This window comes from Anoplopoma fimbria, chromosome 17, assembly GCF_027596085.1.
Source record: "Anoplopoma fimbria isolate UVic2021 breed Golden Eagle Sablefish chromosome 17, Afim_UVic_2022, whole genome shotgun sequence".
In the NCBI taxonomy this organism is placed as follows: Eukaryota; Metazoa; Chordata; class Actinopteri; order Perciformes; family Anoplopomatidae; genus Anoplopoma; species Anoplopoma fimbria.
Genome location: NC_072465.1, coordinates 29,329,598 through 29,353,188, shown reverse-complemented (window position 1 = coordinate 29,353,188; position 23,591 = coordinate 29,329,598). Strand labels below are relative to the sequence as shown.

Sequence of the window (23,591 nt, the reverse complement as noted above, 5' to 3'; positions counted from 1 at the left end):
ATATATATATATATATATCTATCTATTTATCTATCTATCTATCTATCTATCTATCTATCTATCTATCTATCTATCTATCTATCTATCTATCTATCTATCTATCTATCTATCTATCCATCTATCTTAAAAATACCTACATTTTTTAAGGCATCATCTCATCAATAGAGAATTTGCCAATAATGATATAAAGGTTTACAATCAATGAACTTAATGAAGTTTGGATCAAACTGCCAGTCGTTCATTTCTGTTATTGTTATGCCGGCTGTTGAAGCTGATTAAATGTATTCTGACTTTATTGTGATAAATGACTTCTTGTTGAGATGGAATCATATCTGTGGGAAGGTCAGAGGCAGCTGAAGTTAGTTTTCATATTTGATAGTCCCATATAGCTTGATATTATTCCATATAAGAAAAGTTCTGTGTGTTAAATGAATAAAAACTGCTCGGCTACTGATAGTTTATGTACTAATATTGACATTTGGAAAGCCATACAAGCCAAAAATTATTATTTTTATAGTTAATATGCTAAATTCAACCTGAAGGTGTTTCTCATTTACATAAGATCTGCAGATGAAAAGTAAATTCATCAACGCTTTTATATTTGATAATATTACTATGCAAAACTTTTTCTTTTCCGTCACATGTATACTATTATTTTGTATTTTTTCACCTATTATAGCAAAATGTTACATTTATAACATCAGAGCCACTCGTCACCTTCAAAAACAAACAATACATATTTGTAACATTTAACAAGTTTTTATCTAAATTGCTTTTCTTGCTCTTATCTTTATATATATGTCCTACTCTATTTTAATATTTGTTTTCTATTATTTCTTTATTTAATATAAATAGCTTATTTTCCTCTATTGTCACTTGATGTCACTGTTTCCTTCTTTGTGTTTTTCTCTTGATTTCATCTAGTCAAGGGGAATACAAGTATTAACATTTAGTTTATGTGTCTCTTTACACACAATACAGTTATTTGGAGGAACAGATTATATTTCTATTAATAAGAAATATTCTTAAGAGGTTGATTCACATTCTACCTTTAACACTTTGTTACCTGTTGATACACAAGAAAATCTACCAAAAAATATTCAGATGATTATTTGTGTATAATATGAATATTCACCTTTCTGTTAACCAGTTATATTTATGAAACTTACCGTTCATGTTTGCTATTGAAGCCCATTTCTTGGGAGTAATATCATTGGGATCTTGTTTCATTCACGTAAAAGTACAAAAGTATGAGCATCAAACTACACTCAAAAAACCATAAGTAAAACATACTCATTCAGCAAAAATGGCCCATTTCAGTTTAAAATGTTTTGATATTATTGGATTATAATTATTGATGCATTAATGTGTTCATCACTTGGTGATCAGTTTAATATATTTATATAAGCTACTACCTCCCCTTATGATATTTATTTTTACATACATTTAAATAATTTATTATTATTATTTTTACATGAAACAGAAATGCTCAAGTACCTAAAACTGTATTTAAGTTCAATATGTTTCCTGTTAATTTCACTGGAGATATTAAAGTAGTCAATAAAATAACACAGGTTTTTGCAGTAAGAGTCAAATTTATTTTTTCAAAAGACTGAGCAATGCAGCAAAATAATACAAAAATGAATGTTTACACAACTGTTTGCGTTATTAATTTTAAACTCTAAAAGGTTATGGAATTAAACGTTAAAGTATATCATCATACTCATAATTAACCCCAAGCTGAAAGCAAGTTAGAATTTATCAAACAAGAGCAAAAAAGGTGTTTCTTGAAGAATAAGAGCAGCGGTTATGATTATGATTGTCTCAAAAGCAATTCAAAGCCATGCTGGTTTTTTTCTCAAACCAATGAATGGAAGTTTCTGATATTTCACATTCATGACAATGGACCGGACGAACAACATGAAAACAATAAAACAACATAAAGTCTCTGACCTCGGCTGTCGAGGACGAGAACGGCTAAACAAACCAAAACATGAGAAACTAAGTGACATATTGTTACGTATTAAAAGGTAGACAATAGAAATAAAAAGCTGATTGTCAATATAAAAAACTAAAAGAGAATGAAAACAATAATAACCCTTTAAGGCTTTAAAACATAAACATAATGATAATAATCATCCTCTTTATCTCTAACTGCTCTGTTCCACTGTCACACTGATCTTCATCGGTAATATCTTCAGTTTATCAACAGTTCTAATGATTGGAAACATCCTCTCAGTGAAAGTGTGAGTGAAGGTGTGTATGTGTGTGTTAGTATCAGGATCAGAGAACGACAGCTTTCCTCTGTTCCAGTCCAGATTCACTCTGATCCTCTGGAGCTTCTTCTGCACTTGGAGAACAGTGAGTAGACCTGGTAGTGACCGTGCTGAGTATTTACCTCCATAGAACCGTATTCTCCATAATCCAGACTTCATGCGTCCCTTCCTCTGGACAGACTCTGCTAACACACCCAGTAACCAGTCTGTACTGTCTCCAACATCAACATCCCAGCTGTGAGTCCCTGAGTTAAAGCCCTCAGAGCCCAGAACAGAGCAGTGAAGATCAAACCTCTCTGGATTATCAGGAAGCTGCTGTACCTCTCCACGTCTCACACTGGTCAGATCTTCAGACAGGATGAGTTCTGGATCAGCAGTGTTTGGGTCCAGAACCAGAGGAGTGTAGGAGACCATGTCCTTCATCTTGTTCCAGATGTTGAAGGTCAGGTTGCCCAGGTGTTTGGCCTCGTCTATCAGAGCTCCTGAGAGCAGCTGTGGATCCTCCAGCAGGGGGCGCTGCTGGACTCTTTCCACTGCAGCCTTGTAGTTGTTGAGGAATGAGACGTCTTCAGCTCTCAGCTCGTCCTCTGTGGCTCTGACTGTGTCTGAAAGAGCTGCTATCTCTCTGCTCAGAGCCTCCATCTTCTCCTTCATCATCTGACTCTTCTGCTCCTCTTCCTCCCTCAGTGCAGCCATCCTGGCCTCCTCTTCCTCCTCTAGAAACTGGTGGAGCTTCTTAAACTGATCCTGAATCTGCCTCTCTGTGCGTCGGGCCTGGACCTTCATGTGTTCTGCTGTTTGATCAAACTCCACTTTAACTTGTTCACAAACCTTTAACTTCTTCTTTAAGGGCTCCAGAGTTTCCTGAAGTTTCTTCTTGTGTTGTTGAGCAGCTTCATCGATGGGTCTGAATCTGTGGTTGGTGTGTTTCTCTGAATCTCTGCAGACGACACACACTGGCTGCTGATGGTCCAGACAGAAGAGTTTGAGTTTCTCAGAGTGCAGACTGCAGAGAGCCTCTGAAGCTCTCTGATCTCTCTCCTGTAAGAAGGACTCACACAGGTTCTTTAACACCAGGTTACAAGGTGGATGTGACTTTGAAGATCTTCTCTTACAAACTGGACACTCCTGTGTTGGTTTCTCTCTCCACCAGCTCTTCAGACAGTCTTTACAGAAGCTGTGGCTACATGACAGAACAACAGGATCTGTAAAGACTTCATGACAGACCGGACAGCAGAGATCCTCCTCTAATCTGGAAGCCATTTTGTCTCTGAGTGAAGCTGGAAACACAGCAGACAGAAAGAACAGTCAGTCATGGCTCCACCTCCATCCTCTACTAACTTCACTGAAATCTACTTTAACTTTGAGTCGTGTTTTTAGTCAAACTCACATTCAGTGTGTGGAGTGTCAGCAGGTTGAAGCAGCAGTGTTGTAGTTTTCCTCTTTTCTCTCCTGTAGCTGAACTCACTCAGATGAAGTTGTTAGTTTGTTCTGAAGATGAATCTGATCGTCTGGTTTTCAGTCTGTGTGTCTCTCTTTAGTGAGGACGAATAATAAACTGTTTCCTGGTTTGTTTCAGGTGAGTCAGGTGAGGGGTGGGTGTCACACCTCCTCTGCTGAATGTTGTGTCTCAGTCCAAAGTACTGATTTATTGCTGGATATGTAGACTGATAGAGTGCAGCAGGCTGTTGCAACATTTATGTTTGTGTTCAAAGGAAGTCTGAACGTATTTAGAATGTAGAGGAGGAGTTAAAATATAATATAGTAAACTCCTGAGAGTATTCTTTGAATGAGGAACCGTGGAACATCAAGGGAAAGGGTTAATGTGGAATATTGTTACTGAAGGGTTGTATGTGCAGTAATGAATAATGTATGTAAGGGTTCACATGTAATAATTAATGGATCGATGAAAGTTTCTTGGTTTTGTTGAATCATAAAGTGATTTTTGATGAATTGATTAATGACAAGCACCTCTGCCTGCAACGTATCCTCAAACAACGGTTCTTATGATCTGAGTTTTACTACGAAACTTCAGTAACACGTGTCAATTTACACTTTGAACATGCATACGTTTCTTTTCAAAATAAACTTCCTTCTTCACAGGAAACTCAGTTAAGTCAACAACACCGCTTAGTTAAGTTAAGGAAAAGATCTTAGTTTGATTAAAGAAAAAACATGGAACTGCATTACTGAAGTACTTAGTTACCTTAACGCTGACTGGAGGCGGGGCAGGCAGCCACCATCACATGGCAGACTGACATCAGACTTCTGAGGCTGGGGTGAAGATAGAGTGTGCAGAGACTTGGGAAACCAGCCACCGACAGCAACTGAACAGAGAAGTGAAACACACACACAACATGAGCAAAGAAGAACAGCTCACACACACACATGCTACACGCAATGAAGGAAATGCTTTGCCTACTCACACTGATTTGGCACAGACCATTCAAAAAACTATTACATTTTTAGAAAAGTGTAAAAAAGCCTCTTGTACAAACATATGCTAAATATAAGAATGATGCTCATAAAACTAAGCCTATGACCAAGGTCGGTGTTGATGGTACCAAATTAGAATTTCTAGTAGACTCCGGAGCAACAAATTCAGTTATAATGCCTACAGCTAAAATAAGTGGCAGAAACACCTATTCTCAAGGTGTGTCTGGCCTCACTGTTAAAGAACATTTTACCACTCCTTAAAAGTGTCATTACTCTGATGACGTCGGAGAGGTAAAAACAAAACAAGCATTTCTTTTGTCCCCATGCTGTCCCATTAACCTCATGGGCAGAGATGTGATGTGTCTAAAGGGGGGATGCTGTCTATGATAACTGAACATTGGATTTGAGACACCACTGTGCTTACCACCCAGCAAGTAGAGGCGCTGTTGAGCGTGAAAATGGCACGCTAAAGCAAAAACTGGGTGTTGTGTTGTGAAGACACAGGTCTTCCCTGGCCCAAAGCCTTTCCTGTTGTCCTGATGCACATGGGAATGAGAAAACGGGCTGGGACTAACTTAACACCCTATGAGTGTCTTTTTGCAGCCCCTCCCCACGTTGGAATCCATCCACCAGGAGGCCCTCCTCCTGACACTGCTCTCTGTGAAGATGCCATGCTAACCTATTGCATTAACAATCGGTTTTCTGATATCAGAAAACTGGATTTGGCCCTGTTCTCTGCACACCTTTCAAATTATCCAACCAGGTGATTATGTGGCAGTGAAAGACTTCAGGAGGAAACACTGGAAGGCAAAACGTTGGCAGGGTCCATTCCAGGTGCTCCTAGTTACCCACACAGCTGTCAAGGTAGCTGAGAGAGCCACATGGATCCACGCCAGCCACTGCAAACCAGTACCTCCACCTAGTGAACCTCCACAGACACCTGCTACAACAGAGAGAACAGACTCTGATAAAAAGGCACATATGACCATAATAAAGTCATGTTTGTGACCAGATACACTTGCTCAGACACAAAGTTGACTAAACTTAGTTAGGTGTGAGCCGAGCTGCCGCTTGTTCCTGCTCCATTGAAAACACACTGATACGGTTCCTGAGGGCACAAATTACAGATGAACGCGTTGGAACAAGCTCAATGACATGCAAGCGCAGTTCTTGTGTCGCCACCCGGGATCATTCTTACTCCATCATGGAAGATCCATGGCATCCATTATCGTCTAGGCTGCGGTCTGACACTTGTTTCTGTAATCATTGTGTCCCAGATTCTCTTTCCCCATCCCACCACCCAAGTGACACTGATGCTAGTGATTCTGATGAAGAAACCTGTGCATGAATAGCTTGCTCTGAGTAAAGTATTATTAACAATACACAAAAACAGCTAAACCTGCACTTCCTGACTGTAGCATTATGATGATATAACTTGAATCCTCTTGAACTGTTATGTTTGACCTGAACTTGTTTACAGCACTTTATATACTATGTTTGATCAATAGAATGATCAAAAGGGGGAAATGTAATGGACATTTTCTGTGTGAATGTTTGGAAATTTAATGTGAAGGTTTCATTGAAAACATTTATGTTCTTCACTCTTTACCTTCACGCCTGCCTCATCATCCACTTTCAGCCTTGCCTTATTACTCAAGGCTTCTCACAAAGTAAAAAGCAGACATAACAAAACATTTTTATCATGTCTGCTTTAAAAAACATTCTTGTTACATATATATATATCAAGTGTGCAGCCTTTAATCTTCAGTGTATATTTGATTGTTTTAGTCATTTGAAATGCCCAAAATATTTCATGGCTCCAGCTTCACTAATGAGAGAAGCTTTTATACTTTTCCTTTTATTAATTCCTATTTTTAAAATAATGTTGAGGTTGCAGTCGATAGAAATCAAGAAAATAATCTGCAGAATAAAATAAAAATAATAATAATAATAGTTAAAAAATAAGTAAACAGGAAAACTCTGCGTTTACATTAATACACAAGTTTAAAAAATCTATTAATATAATATATGTAAATAATACAGGGACATTTTTCTGCCCTGAGTACTTTTACTTTTATTACTTTAAGTACATTTTCTTGATTTATATATAGATACTTTTACTTTCAATACAAGACATTTACTTGCAATGAAGTATTTTTTTTACCTTGTGGTATTTTTACTTTTACTTAAGTAAAGGATCTGGATACTTCCTCCACCACTGCTATTAGTAATCAGTTTTCTTTGTCAAGTACTGGAAACGTAGTTTCCTCAAACGTGCGAAACAGCGCCCCTCTGGGTTGTAACGGCTGCTACATGTCGGCCGGTGAGTGTGGTCAAACGTGGTATTGCAGCCTCACTACCAGGACAGGTGGAACACAGGTGACGTCCGCATACTTCTATTAAAAGCTGCTAGCTAACGGCTAAAGCTAACGAGCTGTGTTTTTATCTCCTTTACGCCGAGAAAAGAATAACAAAGAGTCCGTTTCTGTCGGTCCGGTCAGTAGGCTCTGGTCCAGGTCCGGTCCTTCTCAGTCACAACCAAACTGTCAATCAGTGTGCAGCCCCGCCCTAAAGCATCCCCTGCTTTATGGTCTGTTTGACTCTAAATGGAGCATCATTCACTAAATGAACATCATGCTGTATTGAAGAAGACTTGAAACTAGAGATTGAGACCATAAACTCATGTTTACAATGTTTACTGAGGGAATAAATCAAGAGAGAAGTAGAGTCATTTTCTCATAGACTTCTATACAACCAGAGGAGTCGCCCCCTGCTGGACACTAGAGAGAATGCAGCTCTGACACATGAAGCTTGGGATTCACTCGACAGAACATGAAGTTGCCGCCTATTTGGATCTGAAGACGACAAGGTTGAAACGTGAATAAATCTGAAGGTGTGGAGTTAGGTAGCTTACCAGACCTATGTAGGCTGCTGCTCATCTCAGAGTTGCATTGTGGGTAATGTAGGCACCAGGTTTTTGTCAAGGAAGAAAAATCTTGTTATTTAATCTGGTTGTGCCTGATCGATTTTGATCCTTTCTTGTTTCCTTCTTCATCAAGAGTACCGCATGATAGATGTTTGATTCTTTTATATTCTGAAGATTGTTTTTATTATCTCCCTATTTATATATTTACTGCAGCGATGGAAGTAATAAGATCTTGTTTTACTTACGTACAAGTACAACAGTATGAGCATCAAACTACACTCAAAGTACCATAAGTAAAACATGTATATATATTAAGCAAAAAGGCCCATTTCAGTGTAATAATGTTTGATATGATTGGATTATAATTATTGATGCATTAATGTGTTCATGACTTTGGTGATCAGTTTAATTTCTTCATATAGGCTACTACCTCCCCTTATATTTATTTTACATACATATATATTCTTTTTTATTATTTATTATAATTATTATAAGTTCAAGTACCTAAAACTGTATTTAAGTTCAATATGTTTTCTGTTCATTTCACTGGAGATATTAAAGTAGTCAAATAAAATAACACAGGTTTTTGCAGTAAGAGTCAAATTTATTTTTTCAAAAGACTGAGCAATGCAGCAGATGAAACAAATTAATACAAAAATAAATGTTTAAACAAATGTTTGCCGTCATGAATTTTAAACTCTAAAAGGTTATGGAATTAAACGTTAAAGTATATCATCATTCTCATAATTAACCCCAAGCTGAAAGCAAGTCAGAATTTATCAAACTAGAGTAAAAAAGGTGTTTCTTGAAGAATAAGAGCAGCGGTTATGATTATGATTGTCTGAAAAGCAATTTAAAGCCATGCTGTTTTTTTTTCTTAAACAAATGAATAGAAATTTCTGATGTTTCACATTCATGAGAATGGACCGGACGAACAACATGAAAACAATAAAACAACATAAAGTCTCTGACCTCGGCTGTCGAGGACGAGAACGGCTAAACAAACCAAAACATGAGAAACTAAGTGATATATTGTTACGTATTAAAAGGTAGACAATAGAAATAAAAAGCTGATTGTCAATATAAAAAACAAAAAGAGAATGAAATCAATAATAACCCTTTAAGGCTTTAAAACATAAACATAATGATAATAATCATCCTCTTTATCTCTAACTGCTCTGTTCCACTGTCACACTGATCTTCATCGGTAATATCTTCAGTTTATCAGCAGTGTAAATGTATGGAAACATCCTCTCAGTGAAAGTGTGTGTGAAGGTGTGTATGTGTGTGTTAGTATCAGGATCAGAGAACGACAGCTTTCCTCTGTTCCAGTCCAGATTCACTCTGATCCTCTGGAGCTTCTTCTGCACTTTGAGATCAGTGACTGGACCTGGTGGTGACCATGCTGAGTATTTACCTCCATATAACCATATTCTCCATAATCCAGACAGTATGTTTCCCTTCCTCTGGACAGACTCTGCTAACATACCAAGATCCCAGACTGTACTGTCTTCAACATCAACATCCCAGCTGTGAGTCCCTGAGTTAAAGCCCTCAGAGCCCAGAACAGAGCGGTAATAATCAAACCTCTCTGGATTATCAGGAAGCTGCTGTCTCTCTCCTGGTCTCACACTGGTCAGATCTTCAGACAGGATGAGTCTTGGACCAGCAGTGTTTGGGTCCAGAACCAGAGGAGTGTAGGAGACCATGTCCTTCATCTTGTTCCAGATGTTGAAGGTCAGGTTGCCCAGGTGTTTGGCCTCGTCTATCAGAGCTCCTGAGAGCAGCTGTGGATCCTCCAGCAGGGGGCGCTGCTGGACTCTTTCCACTGCAGCCTTGTAGTTGTTGAGGAATGAGACGTCTTCAGCTCTCAGCTCGTCCTCTGTGGCTCTGACTGTGTCTGAAAGAGCTGCTATCTCTCTGCTCAGAGCCTCCATCTTCTCCTTCATCATCTGACTCTTCTGCTCCTCTTCCTCCCTCAGTGCAGCCATCCTGGCCTCCTCTTCCTCCTCTAGAAACTGGTGGAGCTTCTTAAACTGATCCTGAATCTGCCTCTCTGTGCGTTGGGCCTGGACCTTCATGTGTTCTGCTGTTTGATCAAACTTCACTTTAACTTGTTCACAAACCTTTAACTTCTCCTTTAAGGGCTCCAGAGTTTCCTGAAGTTTCTTCTTGTGTTGTTGAGCAGCTTCATCGATGGGTCTGAATCTGTGGTTGGTGTGTTTCTCTGAATCTCTGCAGACGAGACACACTGGCTGCTGATGGTCCAGACAGAAGAGTTTGAGTTTCTCAGAGTGCAGACTGCAGAGAGCCTCTGAAGCTCTCTGATCTCTCTCCAGTAAGAAACTCTCACACAGGTTCTTTAACACCAGGTTACAAGGTGGTTCATTCTTTGAAGATCTTCTGTTCAAACTGGACACTCCTGTGTTGGTTTCTCTCTCCACCAGCTCTTCAGACAGTCTTTACAGAAGCTGTGGCTACATGACAGAAGAACAGGATCTCTAAAGACTTCATGACAGACCGGACAGCAGAGATCCTCCTCTAATCTGGAAGCCATTTTGTCTCTGAGTGAAGCTGGAAACACAGCAGACAGAAAGAACAGTCAGTCATGGCTCCACCTCCCTCCTCTACTAACTTCACTGAAATCTACTTTCACTTTGAGTCGTGTTTTTAGTCAAACTCACGTTCAGTGTGTGGAGTGTCAGCAGGTTGAAGCAGCAGTGTTGTAGTTTTCCTCTTTTCTCTCCTGTAGCTGAACTCACTCAGATGAAGTTGTTAGTTTGTTCTGAAGATGAATCTGATCGTCTGGTTTTCAGTCTGTGTGTCTCTCTTTAGTGAGGACGAATAATAAACTGTTTCCTGGTTTGTTTCAGGTGAGTCAGGTGAGGGGTGGAGCTTTGTCACACCTCCTCTGCTGAATGTTGTTGGATCACTTGTAACACTGAGGTGTGTCTCATTCCAAAGTATTGATTCATTGCTGGTTATGTGGACTGATAGAGTGCAGCAGGCTCCACCACTGCTATTAGTAATCAGTTTTCTTTGTCAAGTACTGGAAACGTAGTTTCCTCAAACGTGCGAAACAGCGCCCCTCTGGGTTGTAACGGCTGCTACATGTCGGCCGGTGAGTGTGGTCAAACGTGGTATTGCAGCCTCACTACCAGGACAGGTGGAACACAGGTGACGTCCGCATACTTCTATTAAAAGCTGCTAGCTAACGGCTAAAGCTAACGAGATGTGTTTTTATCTCCTTTACACCAGCATATAATGCACTGTGATGTGATTTTATTTATTTTAATTATTTTTAAATCCACAATGTGCGGTCATAAATAATCTAGAAGCTGAGTAACATAAACTAACACTGTCAGAAGGAGGATGAATCACCTCTGTGGTTCTTTTTGAGAATGCAGTTTGTAGTGTTGCAGTGCATTGCATTTTTCCTGCAGCGTGTTCACATTATTGTGTCCACTCCCATGTTTGATCTCCTACTTGTAACTGATATCAGTACAGGACATGAGTGACCACTAGGGGGCAGTGCAGGCAAAGGAAAGGAAACAGACTGCAGTCATCTTCCACAGGATTTAACTGGCAAATTACTGTTTAGTTTTTTTGTCTGAACCCTTGTGGCAAAGTTGAAAAGTTGATTTTATACATTTGCATTTCCTGGATTTTTGTATTTAGTTTATTAAGACACACTTGTTTTCCCACCAGAGGTTTTTTTTCCCTTAAAGCTTGTTGCAGGGCTCTGCTTGTGATCATGTCTTTATGGGTTCAAGCACCTTAATGTGAAGTTTCTTTGTAGAATTAGTGCAGAAAATGAGCAAACTGTACATGCAGATTGATAACATGCAACAACGTTGAATTATCAAACAGGACATTTGCCAGATGCATTCATTTTATTGTTAGAATTGTCATTTTCTGCTACTTTTATTTGCTTTTACATTATTTCATTTCACTTTTATTGTCCTTTTATTTCGGTTTTTTATTGAATCATGAAAAAGTTATTGGAATTGATTTTAGGCTACTTGTAAAAAATCCAGACTCACCTCAAACTTCTAATTTGATGTCAGATTTTAAATTTTTCCTGACACACTGTGTGTTCTCGTGTTATTAGTGTTTGTTGTGTCACCTGGATTAACCCTGCAGTGGAAACCAGGTTTCTAATGGACTGAACTCAACTCTTTAGATGCTCTACGGGTGACTCAGAGGTTCCTCAGTGTGTGGCCTTTGATTATTAAAAACTATCTCTCTCTTTCTCGATCACTCTCTTCCTTTTCTTTACAGCCTCTCTCTGCTGTTTGCAGTAATCCGACTGCAGAATTAGCAGCAGCGATGATGATGATGTTGATGATGATGATGTTTTTACAGCCATATAGGCAGGAAATAGAGGGCTGATGAAATATTAATCTGGAATCATTGGAGGTTCGATGTAATATGAAATCCATTAGGAGGCTCAAATCAATGAGAGGAGTAAGCAATGTCAGACTTTTGTGTTTTTAATAAAGATTCCCGGTAATATAGATTTTAAAATTAATGTTTTTCATTGAATAACGCATTATGGAGCTCTAACAAACCTCTCAAATGGGTTTAAAGATACATCTGAGGGTGACTAAGAGGAGAAAACATTTCTGCAACACTAAATTATTCTTGTTTTGCTCCGTGTTTTCTTAAATATTAGCTTTTACTTTCAAAACTAGTGGATACTTTCACTTCTTCAGGTGTTTAAAAGCTTTTAAAAGGAAGCAATCTGAGAGAGGAACATCACTGTTTGGATGAACTGCTTATAGTCGGGAGGGTTTGTGAAAAGAAAAAGACCACAGAGGCCAGTTAATAAACCAACATTAATAGTTTTATTCATCATTTAATAAACATTAAAAAGGCTCATAACTTATTTTCTTTTAAATTGTTATTTTTTAAATTAACTCTACTTAATTAAAATGAACAAGGAATGACACTAGACCATTATGATTGATAAAATGATATTTTTGTTAATAGCTGCAGCTGCATTGAGGTTATAAATACTTTGGTTAAATTTAAAAAAAGAATAACTGGAACCTTTTCCATCATATCACTCAAACGTTGTAATTATTCATAAACTTTAACCATAAACATAAACTGCTCCTGCAGGGACAGATGCTCTTTAAGCTTGAAATAGGATTTTAATAATAATAATAATAATAATAATAATAATAATAATAATAATAATAATAATAATAATAATAATGATAATAGATTTATCTTAATTCCTGTGTTACTTTTGCAGCTTATAGTCATCTCTGTTGTGGGGTCTGGAGCATGCTTTTTTGATATAACTATCTTAATTAGTCTATTTTTATGCTTTTTTATTCACTAAAATGCAAAAATGGCCCATTTCAGTGTAATAATGTTTGATATTATTGGATTATAATTATTGATGCATTAACGTATTCATCACTTGGTGATCAGTTTAATTTATTTATATAGGCTACTACCTCCCCTTATGATATTTATTTTACAAACATATATATTATTTTTTACTATTTATTATAATTATTACAAGTACAAGTACCTAAAACTGTATTTAAGTAGAATATGTTTCCTGTTCATTTCACTGGAGATATTAAAGTAGTCAAATAAAATAACACAGGTTTTTGCAGTAAGAGTCAAATTTCAAAAGACTGAGCAATGCAGCAGATGAAATAATGAATACAAAAATGAATGTTTAAACAATTGTTTGCCTTCATGAATTTTAAACTCTAAAGGGTTATGGAATTAAACGTTAAAGTATATCATCATACTCATAATTAACCCCAAGCTGAAAGCAAGTCAGAATTTATCAAACTACAGTAAAAAAAAAAAGGTGTTTCTTGAAGAATAAGAGCAGCGGTTATGATTATGATTGTCTGAAAAGCAATTCAAAGCCATGCTGGTTTTTTTCGCAAACCAATGAATGGAAGTTTCTGATATTTCACATTCATGAGAATGGACCGGACGAACAACATGAAAACAATAAAACAACATAAAGTCTCTGACCTCGGCTGTCGAGGACGAGAACGGCTAAACAAACCAAAACATGAGAAACTAAGTGATATATTGTTACGTATTAAAAGGTAGACAATAGAAATAAAAAGCTGATTGTTAATATAAAAAACTAAAAGAGAATGAAATCAATAATAACCCTTTAAGGCTTTAAAACATAAACATAATGATAATAATCATCCTCTTTATCTCTAACTGCTCTGTTCCACTGTCACACTGATCTTCATCGGTAACATCTTCAGTTTATCAGCAGGGTTCATATATGGAAACATCCTCTCAGTGAAAGTGTGTGTGAAGGTGTGTATGTGTGTGTTAGTATCAAGATCAGAGAACGACAGCTTTCCTCTGTTCCAGTCTAGATTCACTCTGATCCTCTGGAGCTTCTTCTGCACTTTGAGATCAGTGACTAGACCTGGTAGTGACAGTGCTGAGTATTTACCTTCATAGAACTGTATTCTCCATAATCCAGACTGTATGAATCTCTTCCTCTGGACAGACTCTGCTAACACACCCAGAAACCAGAGTGTACTGTCTCCAACATCAACATCCCAGCTGTGAGTCCCTGAGTTAAAGCCCTCAGAGCCCAGAACAGAGCAGAAACCATCAAACCTCTCTGGATTATCAGGAAGCTGCTGTCTCTCTCCTGGTCTCACACTGGTCAGATCTTCAGACAGGATGAGTTCTGAACCAGCAGTGTTTGGGTCCAGAACCAGAGGAGTGTAGGAGACCATGTCCTTCATCTTGTTCCAGATGTTGAAGGTCAGGTTGCCCAGGTGTTTGGCCTCGTCTATCAGAGCTCCTGAGAGCAGCTGTGGATCCTCCAGCAGGGGGCGCTGCTGGACTCTTTCCACTGCAGCCTTGTAGTTGTTGAGGAATGAGACGTCTTCAGCTCTCAGCTCGTCCTCTGTGGCTCTGACTGTGTCTGAAAGAGCTGCTATCTCTCTGCTCAGAGCCTCCATCTTCTCCTTCATCATCTGACTCTTCTGCTCCTCTTCCTCCCTCAGTGCAGCCATCCTGGCCTCCTCTTCCTCCTCTAGAAACTGGTGGAGCTTCTTAAACTGATCCTGAATCTGCCTCTCTGTGCGTCGGGCCTGGACCTTCATGTGTTCTGCTGTTTGATCAAACTTCACTTTAACTTGTTCAGAAACCTTTAACTTCTCCTTTAAGGGCTCCAGAGTTTCCTGAAGTTTCTTCTTGTGTTGTTGAGCAGCTTCATCGATGGGTCTGAATCTGTGGTTGGTGTGTTTTTCTGAATCTCTGCAGACGACACACACTGGCTGCTGATGGTCCAGACAGAAGAGTTTGAGTTTCTCAGAGTGCAGACTGCAGAGATCATCCTCTGATCTGGAAGCCATTTTGTCTCTGAGTGAAGCTGAAAACACAGCAGACAGAAAGAACACTCAGTCATGGCTCCACCTCCCTCCTCTACTAACTTCACTGAAATCTACTTTAACTCTGAGTCGTGTTTTTAGTCAAACTCACGTTCAGTGTGTGGAGTGTCAGCAGGTTGAAGCAGCAGTGTTGTAGTTTTCCTCTTTTCTCTCCTGTAGCTGAACTCACTCAGATGAAGTTGTTAGTTTGTTCTGAAGATGAATCTGATCGTCTGGTTTTCAGTCTGTGTGTCTCTCTTTAGTGAGGACGAATAATAAACTGTTTCCTGGTTTGTCTCAGGTGAGTCAGGTGAGGGGTGGAGCTTTGTCACACCTCCTCTGCTGAATGTTGTTGGATCACTTGTAACACTGAGGTGTGTCTCATTCCAAAGTATTGATTCATTGCTGTTATGTGGACTGATAGAATGCAGCAGGCTGTTGTAATAGTTATGTTTGTGTTTAAAGGAAGTCTGAACGTATGTAGAATGTAGAGGAGGAGTTAAAATATAATATAGTAAACTCCTGAGAGTATTCTTTGAATGAGGAACCGTGGAACATCAAGGGAAAGGGTTAATGTGGGATATTGTTGGAGAAGGGTTGTATGTGCAGTAATGAATAATGTATGTAAGGGTTCACATGTAATAATTAATGGACTGATGAAAGTTTCTTGGTTTTGTTGAATCATAAAGTGATTTTTAATGAATTGATTAATGACAAGCACCTCTGCCTGCAACGTATCCTCAAACAACGGTTCTTATGATCTGAGTTTTACTACGAAACTTCAGTAACACGTGTCAATTTACACTTTGAACATGCATACGTTTCTTTTCAAAATGAACTTCCTTCTTCACAGGAAACTCAGTTTAGGCAACAACACCTCTTAGTTAGGTTAAGGAAAAGGTCTTAGTTTGGTTTAAAAAAAACAAAAAACATGGAACTGCGTTACTGAAGTACACAAGTTACCTTTTCGAAAAGACTTTTAAAAAACGACTATGGTTGTATGAATAAAAACAAATGAATTGTTGCCTGTGTCAGATGGTCTTATTTTTCCTGTCAGTGTAAACTGTTAATGTGTTACTATGACTACGTATTTACAGTTTTTTTCCATCGCTAACGAGCGCTTACCTATACTTAAAATACTTTTTCTAAACTCTTAACACAGACTTACACCTACAAAACACAATTGGCCAAATAGATCATTTTCTTCTCAAAAGCACATTTTGTTAACTATATACTAACTCTTCATTTCAAAATAGAAGACATCTTTCTCTGCACACACTAACTTTACCAAAACACTGGACATCTGACTCAAAATGAAATTATTCTTTCAAAGAATAACTCTTGTTTTCACTTCACAAGGAACATGCAGCCAATCAAAGTACACCAGGTTTCAAAATACTGGCTATTGTGGACATTACAAAAACTGCATAGACTTTTATGTTTCAGTTTTACAGGTATTTGCATGCAAAACATGCAATCCACTGTTTTTTACGCCAAATTTTTTGGTTGGGAACTGTACTGTATATCCACATGTAATGTTCACATTCAAAAGCATTCCAGTAAAAAGCGAATCAGTTTTTTTTTCTTTACTGTTTACTACAGGAGGTATAGTAGAAATACTGTTTACAGTATGATACAACAGAAAACGTTTTACAGTATTGTTTAAAGTTAACAAAATATCCATGAACAAAAAAGCAACAGCAAAAAGCCCAGTAAAAAGGGAGAACTAAAAAAAAGCACAAAATTCCTTTATCTAATCCCTGCGATCTTCAGGGTTAGGCCACAAGTTTTCATCCACATCGCATCTGATGTTATCCAAGGCGATACACCTTGGATAAAACCAACATACATCAGCTGTGTGTCAATTATTCAATTGTTTGTTTATTATCAGCTGAGATATATTGTTTTAGAACTGATATTACTGTATTACAGAAGCAGAGGTTTTTATACTGTATCTAAGGTTTGGAATATTGTGTTTGCAATTGTGGGATGTTGTGTGTTAACATTTGTAAATAATACAAAAACAATCCATAATTTTGTTTGGAGGTATAGCTTGTCTGTTAAGAAAATGTAAGCATTATATAAATGTGTTCACTGACTGCATATTGTGTGAAAACAACATGAAATGTGTGAATGGTATGGCCACAAAGGACCGATGTTGTGCTAATCGTGTTTAGAGTTTTGAAAATGTGACTACTGTTTAGAAAAACGCTTGTTAGAGACTGAAAAAAACTGTAAATGCTACATATTTTACTGTGAGCATTTTGAGGTTGAAAAGATGTTGAAAAGATGTTTATGTCTAAAAGACGTTGAGAAGTGGTTCAAAAGTGAAAGTTTATTCGACGTCTATTTGTAGACGTCTATTAGACGTTCACGTTTGGACCATATTAAAAATATTGGCTTTCAACTGAGAAATGTGGATGTGGTTTCATAGTAAGTTTCGAAAATGATGATGTAACATTATTAGCACAACGTAAAGGATTACAAATGCACTATTGCAAATCACGTTGAAATGTGGTCTAAACGTGAACTATCTATTAGACGTCTACAAATAGACGTCGGATGAACTTTCACTTTTGAACCACTTTTAGATGTCTTTTCAACGGAAAAATGCTCACTGGGTTCTCTTTTCCCGTCTCCTCTGAACTGGTGTCGCTGCGTTATGAACCGATGACATCACACAGACCTGAGCTCAAACCAATGACAACAATCGGTTTTCATACACAGATTCCTGGATTTGGTTTTGTTCTCTGTGTCAAATTATGGAAACGTGTATTCTGTATCAAAAATAAAATGTAATAAACCTTTTTCATGCTGTTTTTCTGTCCATTATATGTTTGTTAAACACGCAATAAAGGAAGAAGTACTCAGATCCTTTACTGTAGTAAAGGTAGAGATAAAAAATACTTAATTACAACCAAAAGTCTGGAATTCAAAATATTACAAGAGTAAAATATTTCTTTAGAGAACTCTTTCTAGTTTCACAAGATTGCCAACCCTGCTTTCAAGTACATTAGTTGACTAAATGTACTTAGTTACATTACACTACTGAATGCAGTACATTAAGCATATTCATCTGTGCAGCTTATTGAATTACTAAATTCAACACAGCTTGAAATCAATATATAATAAACAGTTTTCTCTTCTCTATGAACTCCTCTCATATTCTTATAATCTATAGATCCATATATATATTATATAAATCCCTATTAGGTATGACCAATAATATATTTCCTGGTTGACAGTTAATGCCACACGTGCAACATGTACAAGTAAAGCTGAAATGATTAGTCAAATGAATTGATAAGTTTATTAAGAGAAAATTAAATAATAAAACTATCTTGATTGTTTTAGTCATTTGTTATGTAAACAAATATTTCATGGTTCCAGTTTCACTAATGTTAAGATTTTTCCTTTTATTATTATTATTATTTTTTATAATTTGGAGCTTGCAGTCGATAGAAATCTTGGAAATAATCAGCAGATTAATTGTAAACATAATCACTAGTTAATAGTTCAAAAGGAGTTTAGCTCAACCAACTACAACAGTTAAATTCAGCTTTTACATTAATACATGAGTAAAAAAATATCTATTGATATAATATATATACATAAAATAATAAACTATATTTGATTGTTTTAGTCATTTGAAATGCCCAAAATATTTCATGGCTCCAGCTTCACTAATGAGAGAAGCTTTTCTGCTTTTCAATTTTTATTAATTCCTATTTTTAAAATGATGTTGAGGTTGCAGTCGATAGAAATTAAGAAAATAATCTGCAGAATAAAATAAAAGTAATAATAATAATAGCTAAAAAATAAGTAAACAGGAAAACTCTGAGTTTACATTAATACACAAGTTTAAAAAATCTATTAATATAATATATGGAAATAATACAGGGACATTTGTCTGCCCTGAGTACTTTTACTTTTATTACTTTAAGTACATTTTCTTTATTATATATAGATACTTTTTACTTTCAATACAAGACATTTACTTGCAATGAAGTATTTTTTTTACCTTGTGGTATTTTTACTTTTACTTAAGTAAAGGATCTGAATAATTCCTCCACCACTGCTATTAGTAATCAGTTGTCTTTGTCAAGTACTGGAAACGTAGTTTCCTCAAACGTGCGAAACAGCGCCCCTCTGGGTTGTAACGGCTGCTACATGTCGGCCGGTGAGTGTGGTCAAACGTGGTATTGCAGCCTCACTACCAGGACAGGTGGAACACAGGTGACGTCCGCATACTTCTATTAAAAGCTGCTAGCTAACGGCTAAAGCTAACGAGCTGTGTATTTATCTCCTTTACACCAGCATATAATGCACTGTGATGTAATTTTATTTATTTTAATTATTTTTAAATCCACAATGTGCGGTCATAAATAATCTAGAAGCTGAGTAACATAAACCAACACTGTCAGAAGGAGGATGAATCACCTCTGTGGTTCTTTTTGAGAATGCAGTTTGTAGTGTTGCAGTGCATTGCATTTTTCCTGCAGCGTGTTCACATTATTGTGTCCACTCCCATGTTTGATCTCCTACTTGTAACTGATATCAGTACAGACATGAGTGAACACTAGGGGGCAGTGCAGGCAAAGGAAAGGAAACAGACTGCAGTCATCTTACACAGGATTTAACTGGCAAATTACTGTTTAGTTTTTTTGTCTGAACCCTTGTGGCAAAGTTGAAAAGTTGATTTTATACATTTGCATTCCCTGGATTTTTGTATTTAGTTTATTAAGACACACTTGTTTTCCCACCAGAGGTTTTTTTTCCTTAAAGCTTGTTGCAGGGCTCTGCTTGTGATCATGTCTTTGTGGGTTCAAGCACCTTAATGTGAAGTTTCTTTGTGGAATTAGTGCAGAAAATGAGCAAACTGTACATGCAGATTGATAAGATGCAACAACTTTGAATCATCAAACAGGACATTTGCCAGATGCATTCATTTTATTGTTAGAATTGTCATTTTCTGCTACTTTTATTTGCTTATACATTATTTCATTTTACTTTTATTGTCCTTTTATTTCAGTTTTTTAATGAATCATGAAAAAAAAGTTATTGGAATTGATTTTAGGCTACTTGTAAAAAATCCAGCTCACCTCAAACTTCTAATTTGATCTTAGATTTTAAATTTTTCCTGACACACTGTGTGTTCTCGTGTTATTAGTGTTTGTTGTGTCACCTGGATTAACCCTGCAGTGGAAACCAGGTTTCTAATGGACTGAACTCAACTCTTTAGATGCTCTACGGGTGACTCAGAGGTTCCTCAATCTCCTACTTGTAACTGATATCAGTACAGGACATGAGTGAACACTAGGTCAGACGTTGTACAGATTGTAAACTCTCTGAGGCAAATTTGTAAGTAAAAGATATTAATTTAGCAAAAATGGCCCATTTCAGTGTAATAATGTTTGATATTATTGGATTATAATTATTGATGCATTAACGTCTTCATCACTTGGTGATCAGTTTAATTTATTCATATAGGCTACTACCTCCCCTTATGATATTTATTTTACAAACATATATATTATTTTTTACTATTTATTATAATTATTATGAGTACAAGTACCTAAAACTGTATTTAAGTAGAATATGTTTCCTGTTCATTTCACTGGAGATATTAAAGTAGTCAAATAAAATAACACAGGTTTTTGCAGTAAGAGTCAAATTTATTTTTTCAAAAGACTGAGCAATGCAGCAGATGAAAAAAATTGATACAAAAATTAATGTTTAAACAATTGTTTGCCGTCATTCATTTTAAACTCTAAAAGGTTATGGAATTAAACGTTAAAGTCTATCATCATACTCATAATTAACCCCAAGCTGAAAGCAAGTTAGAATTGATCAAACTACAGTAAAAAAAAAGGTGTTTCTTGAAGAATAAGAGCAGCGGTTATGATTATGATTGTTTCAAAAGCAATTCAAAGCCATGCTGGTTTTTTTCTCAAACCAATGAATGGAAGTTTCTGATATTTCACCTTCATGAGAATGAACCGGACGAACAACATGAAAACAATAAAACAACATAAAGTCTCTGACCTCGGCTGTCGAGGACGAGAACGGCTAAACAAACCAAAACATGAGAAACTAAGTGATATATTGTTATGTATTAAAAGGTAGACAATAGAAATAAAAAGCTGATTGTCAATATAAAAAACAAAAAGAGAATGAAAACAATAATAACCCTTTAAGGCTTTAAAACATAAACATAATGATAATAGTCATCCTCTTTATCTCTAACTGCTCTGTTCCACTGTCACACTGATCTTCATCGGTAACATCTTCAGTTTATCAAGAGAGCTAATGATTGGAAACATCCTCTCAGTGAAAGTGTGTGTGAAGGTGTGTATGTGTGTGTTAGTATCAGGATCAGAGAAAGACAGCTTTCCTCTGTTCCAGTCCAGATTCACTCTGATCCTCTGGAGCTTCTTCTGCACTTGGAGATCAGTGGATGGACCTGGTGGTGACCATGCAACGTATTTACCTTCATAGAACGCTATTCTCCATAATCCAGGCAGTATGTCTCCTTCCTCTGGACAGACTCTGCTAACACACCCAGAAACCAGAATGTACTGTCTCCAACATCAACATCCCAGCTGTGAGTCCCTGAGTTAAAGCCCTCAGAGCCCAGAACAGAGCCGTAATAATCAATCCTCTCTGGATTATCAGGAAGCTGCTGTCTCTCTCCTGGTCTCACACTGGTCAGATCTTCAGACAGGATGAGTTCTGGATAAGCAGTGTTTGGGTCCAGAACCAGAGGAGTGTAGGAGACCATGTCCTTCATCTTGTTCCAGATGTTGAAGGTCAGGTTGCCCAGGTGTTTGGCCTCGTCTATCAGAGCTCCTGAGAGCAGCTGTGGATCCTCCAGCAGGGGGCGCTGCTGGACTCTTTCCACTGCAGCCTTGTAGTTGTTGAGGAATGAGACGTCTTCAGCTCTCAGCTCGTCCTCTGTGGCTCTGACTGTGTCTGAAAGAGCTGCTATCTCTCTGCTCAGAGCCTCCATCTTCTCCTTCATCATCTGACTCTTCTGCTCCTCTTCCTCCCTCAGTGCAGCCATCCTGGCCTCCTCTTCATCCTCTAGAAACTGGTGGAGCTTCTTAAACTGATCCTGAATCTGCCTCTCTGTGCGTCGGGCCTGGACCTTCATGTGTTCTGCTGTTTGATCAAACTTCACTTTAACTTGTCCAGAAACCTTTAACTTCTCCTTTAAGGGCTCCAGAGTTTCCTGAAGTTTCTTCTTGTGTTGTTGAGCAGCTTCATCGATGGGTCTGAATCTGTGGTTGGTGTGTTTTTCTGAATCTCTGCAGACGACACACACTGGCTGCTGATGGTCCAGACAGAAGAGTTTGAGTTTCTCAGAGTGCAGACTGCAGAGAGCCTCTGAAGCTCTCTGATCTCTCTCCTGTAAGAAACTCTCACACAGGTTCTTTAACACCAGGTTACGAGGTGGTTCTTCCTTTGAAGATCTTCTGTTACAAACTGGACACTCCTGTGTTGGTTTCTCTCTCCACCAGCTCTTCAGACAGTCTTTACAGAAGCTGTGGCTACATGACAGAACAACAGGATCTCTAAAGACTTCATGACAGACCGGACAGCAGAGATCCTCCTCTGATCTGGAGGCCATTTTGTCTCTGAGTGAAGCTGAAAACACCGCAGACAGAAAGAACAGTCAGTCATGGCTCCACCTCCCTCCTCTACTAACTTCACTGAAATCTACTTTAACTTTGAGTCGTGCTTTTAGTCAAACTCACGTTCAGTGTGTGGAGTGTCAGCAGGTTGAAGCAGCAGTGTTGTAGTTTTCCTCTTTTCTCTCCTGTAGCTGAACTCACTCAGATGAAGTTGTTAGTTTGTTCTGAAGATGAATCTGATCGTCTGGTTTTCAGTCTGTGTGTCTCTCTTTACTGAGGACGAATAATAAACTGTTTCCTGGTTTGTCTCAGGTGAGTCAGGTGAGGGGTGGAGCTTTGTCACACCTCCTCTGCTGAATGTTGTTGGATCACTTGTAACACTGAGGTGTGTCTCATTCCAAAGTATTGATTCATTGCTGTTATGTGGACTGATAGAGTGCAGCAGGCTGTTGCAACATTTATGTTTGTGTTCAAAGGAAGTCTGAACGTATGTAGAATGTAGAGGAGGAGTTAAAATATAATATAGTAAACTCCTGAGAGTATTCTTTGAATGAGGAACCGTGGAACATCAAGGGAAAGGGTTAATGTGGAATATTGTTACTGAAGGGTTGTATGTGCAGTAATGAATAATGTATGTAAGGGTTCACATGTAATAATTAATGGATTGATGAAAGTTTCTTGGTTTTGTTGAATCATAAAGTGATTTTTAATGAATTGATTAATGACAAGCACCTCTGCCTGCAACGTATCCTCAAACAACGGTTCGTATGATCTGAGTTTTACTACGAAACTTCAGTAACACGTGCCATTCAAAAAACTATTACATTTTTAGAAAAGAAAACAGTAAAAAAGCCTATTGTACAAACATATGCTAAATATAAGAATGATGCTCATAAAACTAAGCCTATGACCAAGGTCGGTGTTGATGGTACCA

General features: G+C 37.6%; 4 protein-coding genes across 4 annotated transcripts; all 4 read right to left on the bottom strand.

Annotated features, from left to right (window-relative positions):
• Positions 1-1,582: 1,582 nt before the first annotated feature.
• On the bottom strand, positions 1,583-3,539 carry LOC129105619 (nuclear factor 7, ovary-like). The gene has a single exon (XM_054616755.1). The coding sequence runs from the start codon at positions 3,537-3,539 to the stop codon at positions 2,151-2,153; it is 1,389 nt and encodes a 462-aa protein (XP_054472730.1). The 3' UTR covers positions 1,583-2,150.
• Positions 3,540-8,294: 4,755 nt separating this feature from the next.
• LOC129105654 (nuclear factor 7, brain-like) lies at positions 8,295-10,484 on the bottom strand. Its single transcript, XM_054616802.1, is given in 3 exon segments — positions 8,295-10,048; positions 10,051-10,212; positions 10,323-10,484. Coding segments are annotated over 2 exon segments (1,386 nt in total). The 5' UTR covers positions 10,196-10,212; positions 10,323-10,484; the 3' UTR covers positions 8,295-8,807.
• A 2,850-nt stretch (positions 10,485-13,334) lies between these two features.
• Positions 13,335-14,978, bottom strand: LOC129105179 (nuclear factor 7, brain-like; the record flags this gene model as incomplete). Its single annotated transcript, XM_054616066.1, has 2 exons — positions 13,335-14,059; positions 14,093-14,978. Coding segments are annotated over 2 exons (1,101 nt in total), but the record flags the coding sequence as incomplete, so codon positions are not given.
• Positions 14,979-21,265: 6,287 nt separating this feature from the next.
• LOC129105982 (zinc-binding protein A33-like) lies at positions 21,266-22,659 on the bottom strand. The gene is given in 2 exon segments (XM_054617270.1): positions 21,266-21,552; positions 21,555-22,659. Coding segments are annotated over 2 exon segments (1,386 nt in total). The 5' UTR covers positions 22,654-22,659.
• Positions 22,660-23,591: the final 932 nt, after the last annotated feature.

Excerpts from the sequence above, each read along its gene's own strand:
- LOC129105619 (XM_054616755.1), bottom strand. The coding sequence starts at position 3,539 with ATGGCTTCCAGATTAGAGGAGGATCTCTGCTGTCCGGTCTGTCATGAA.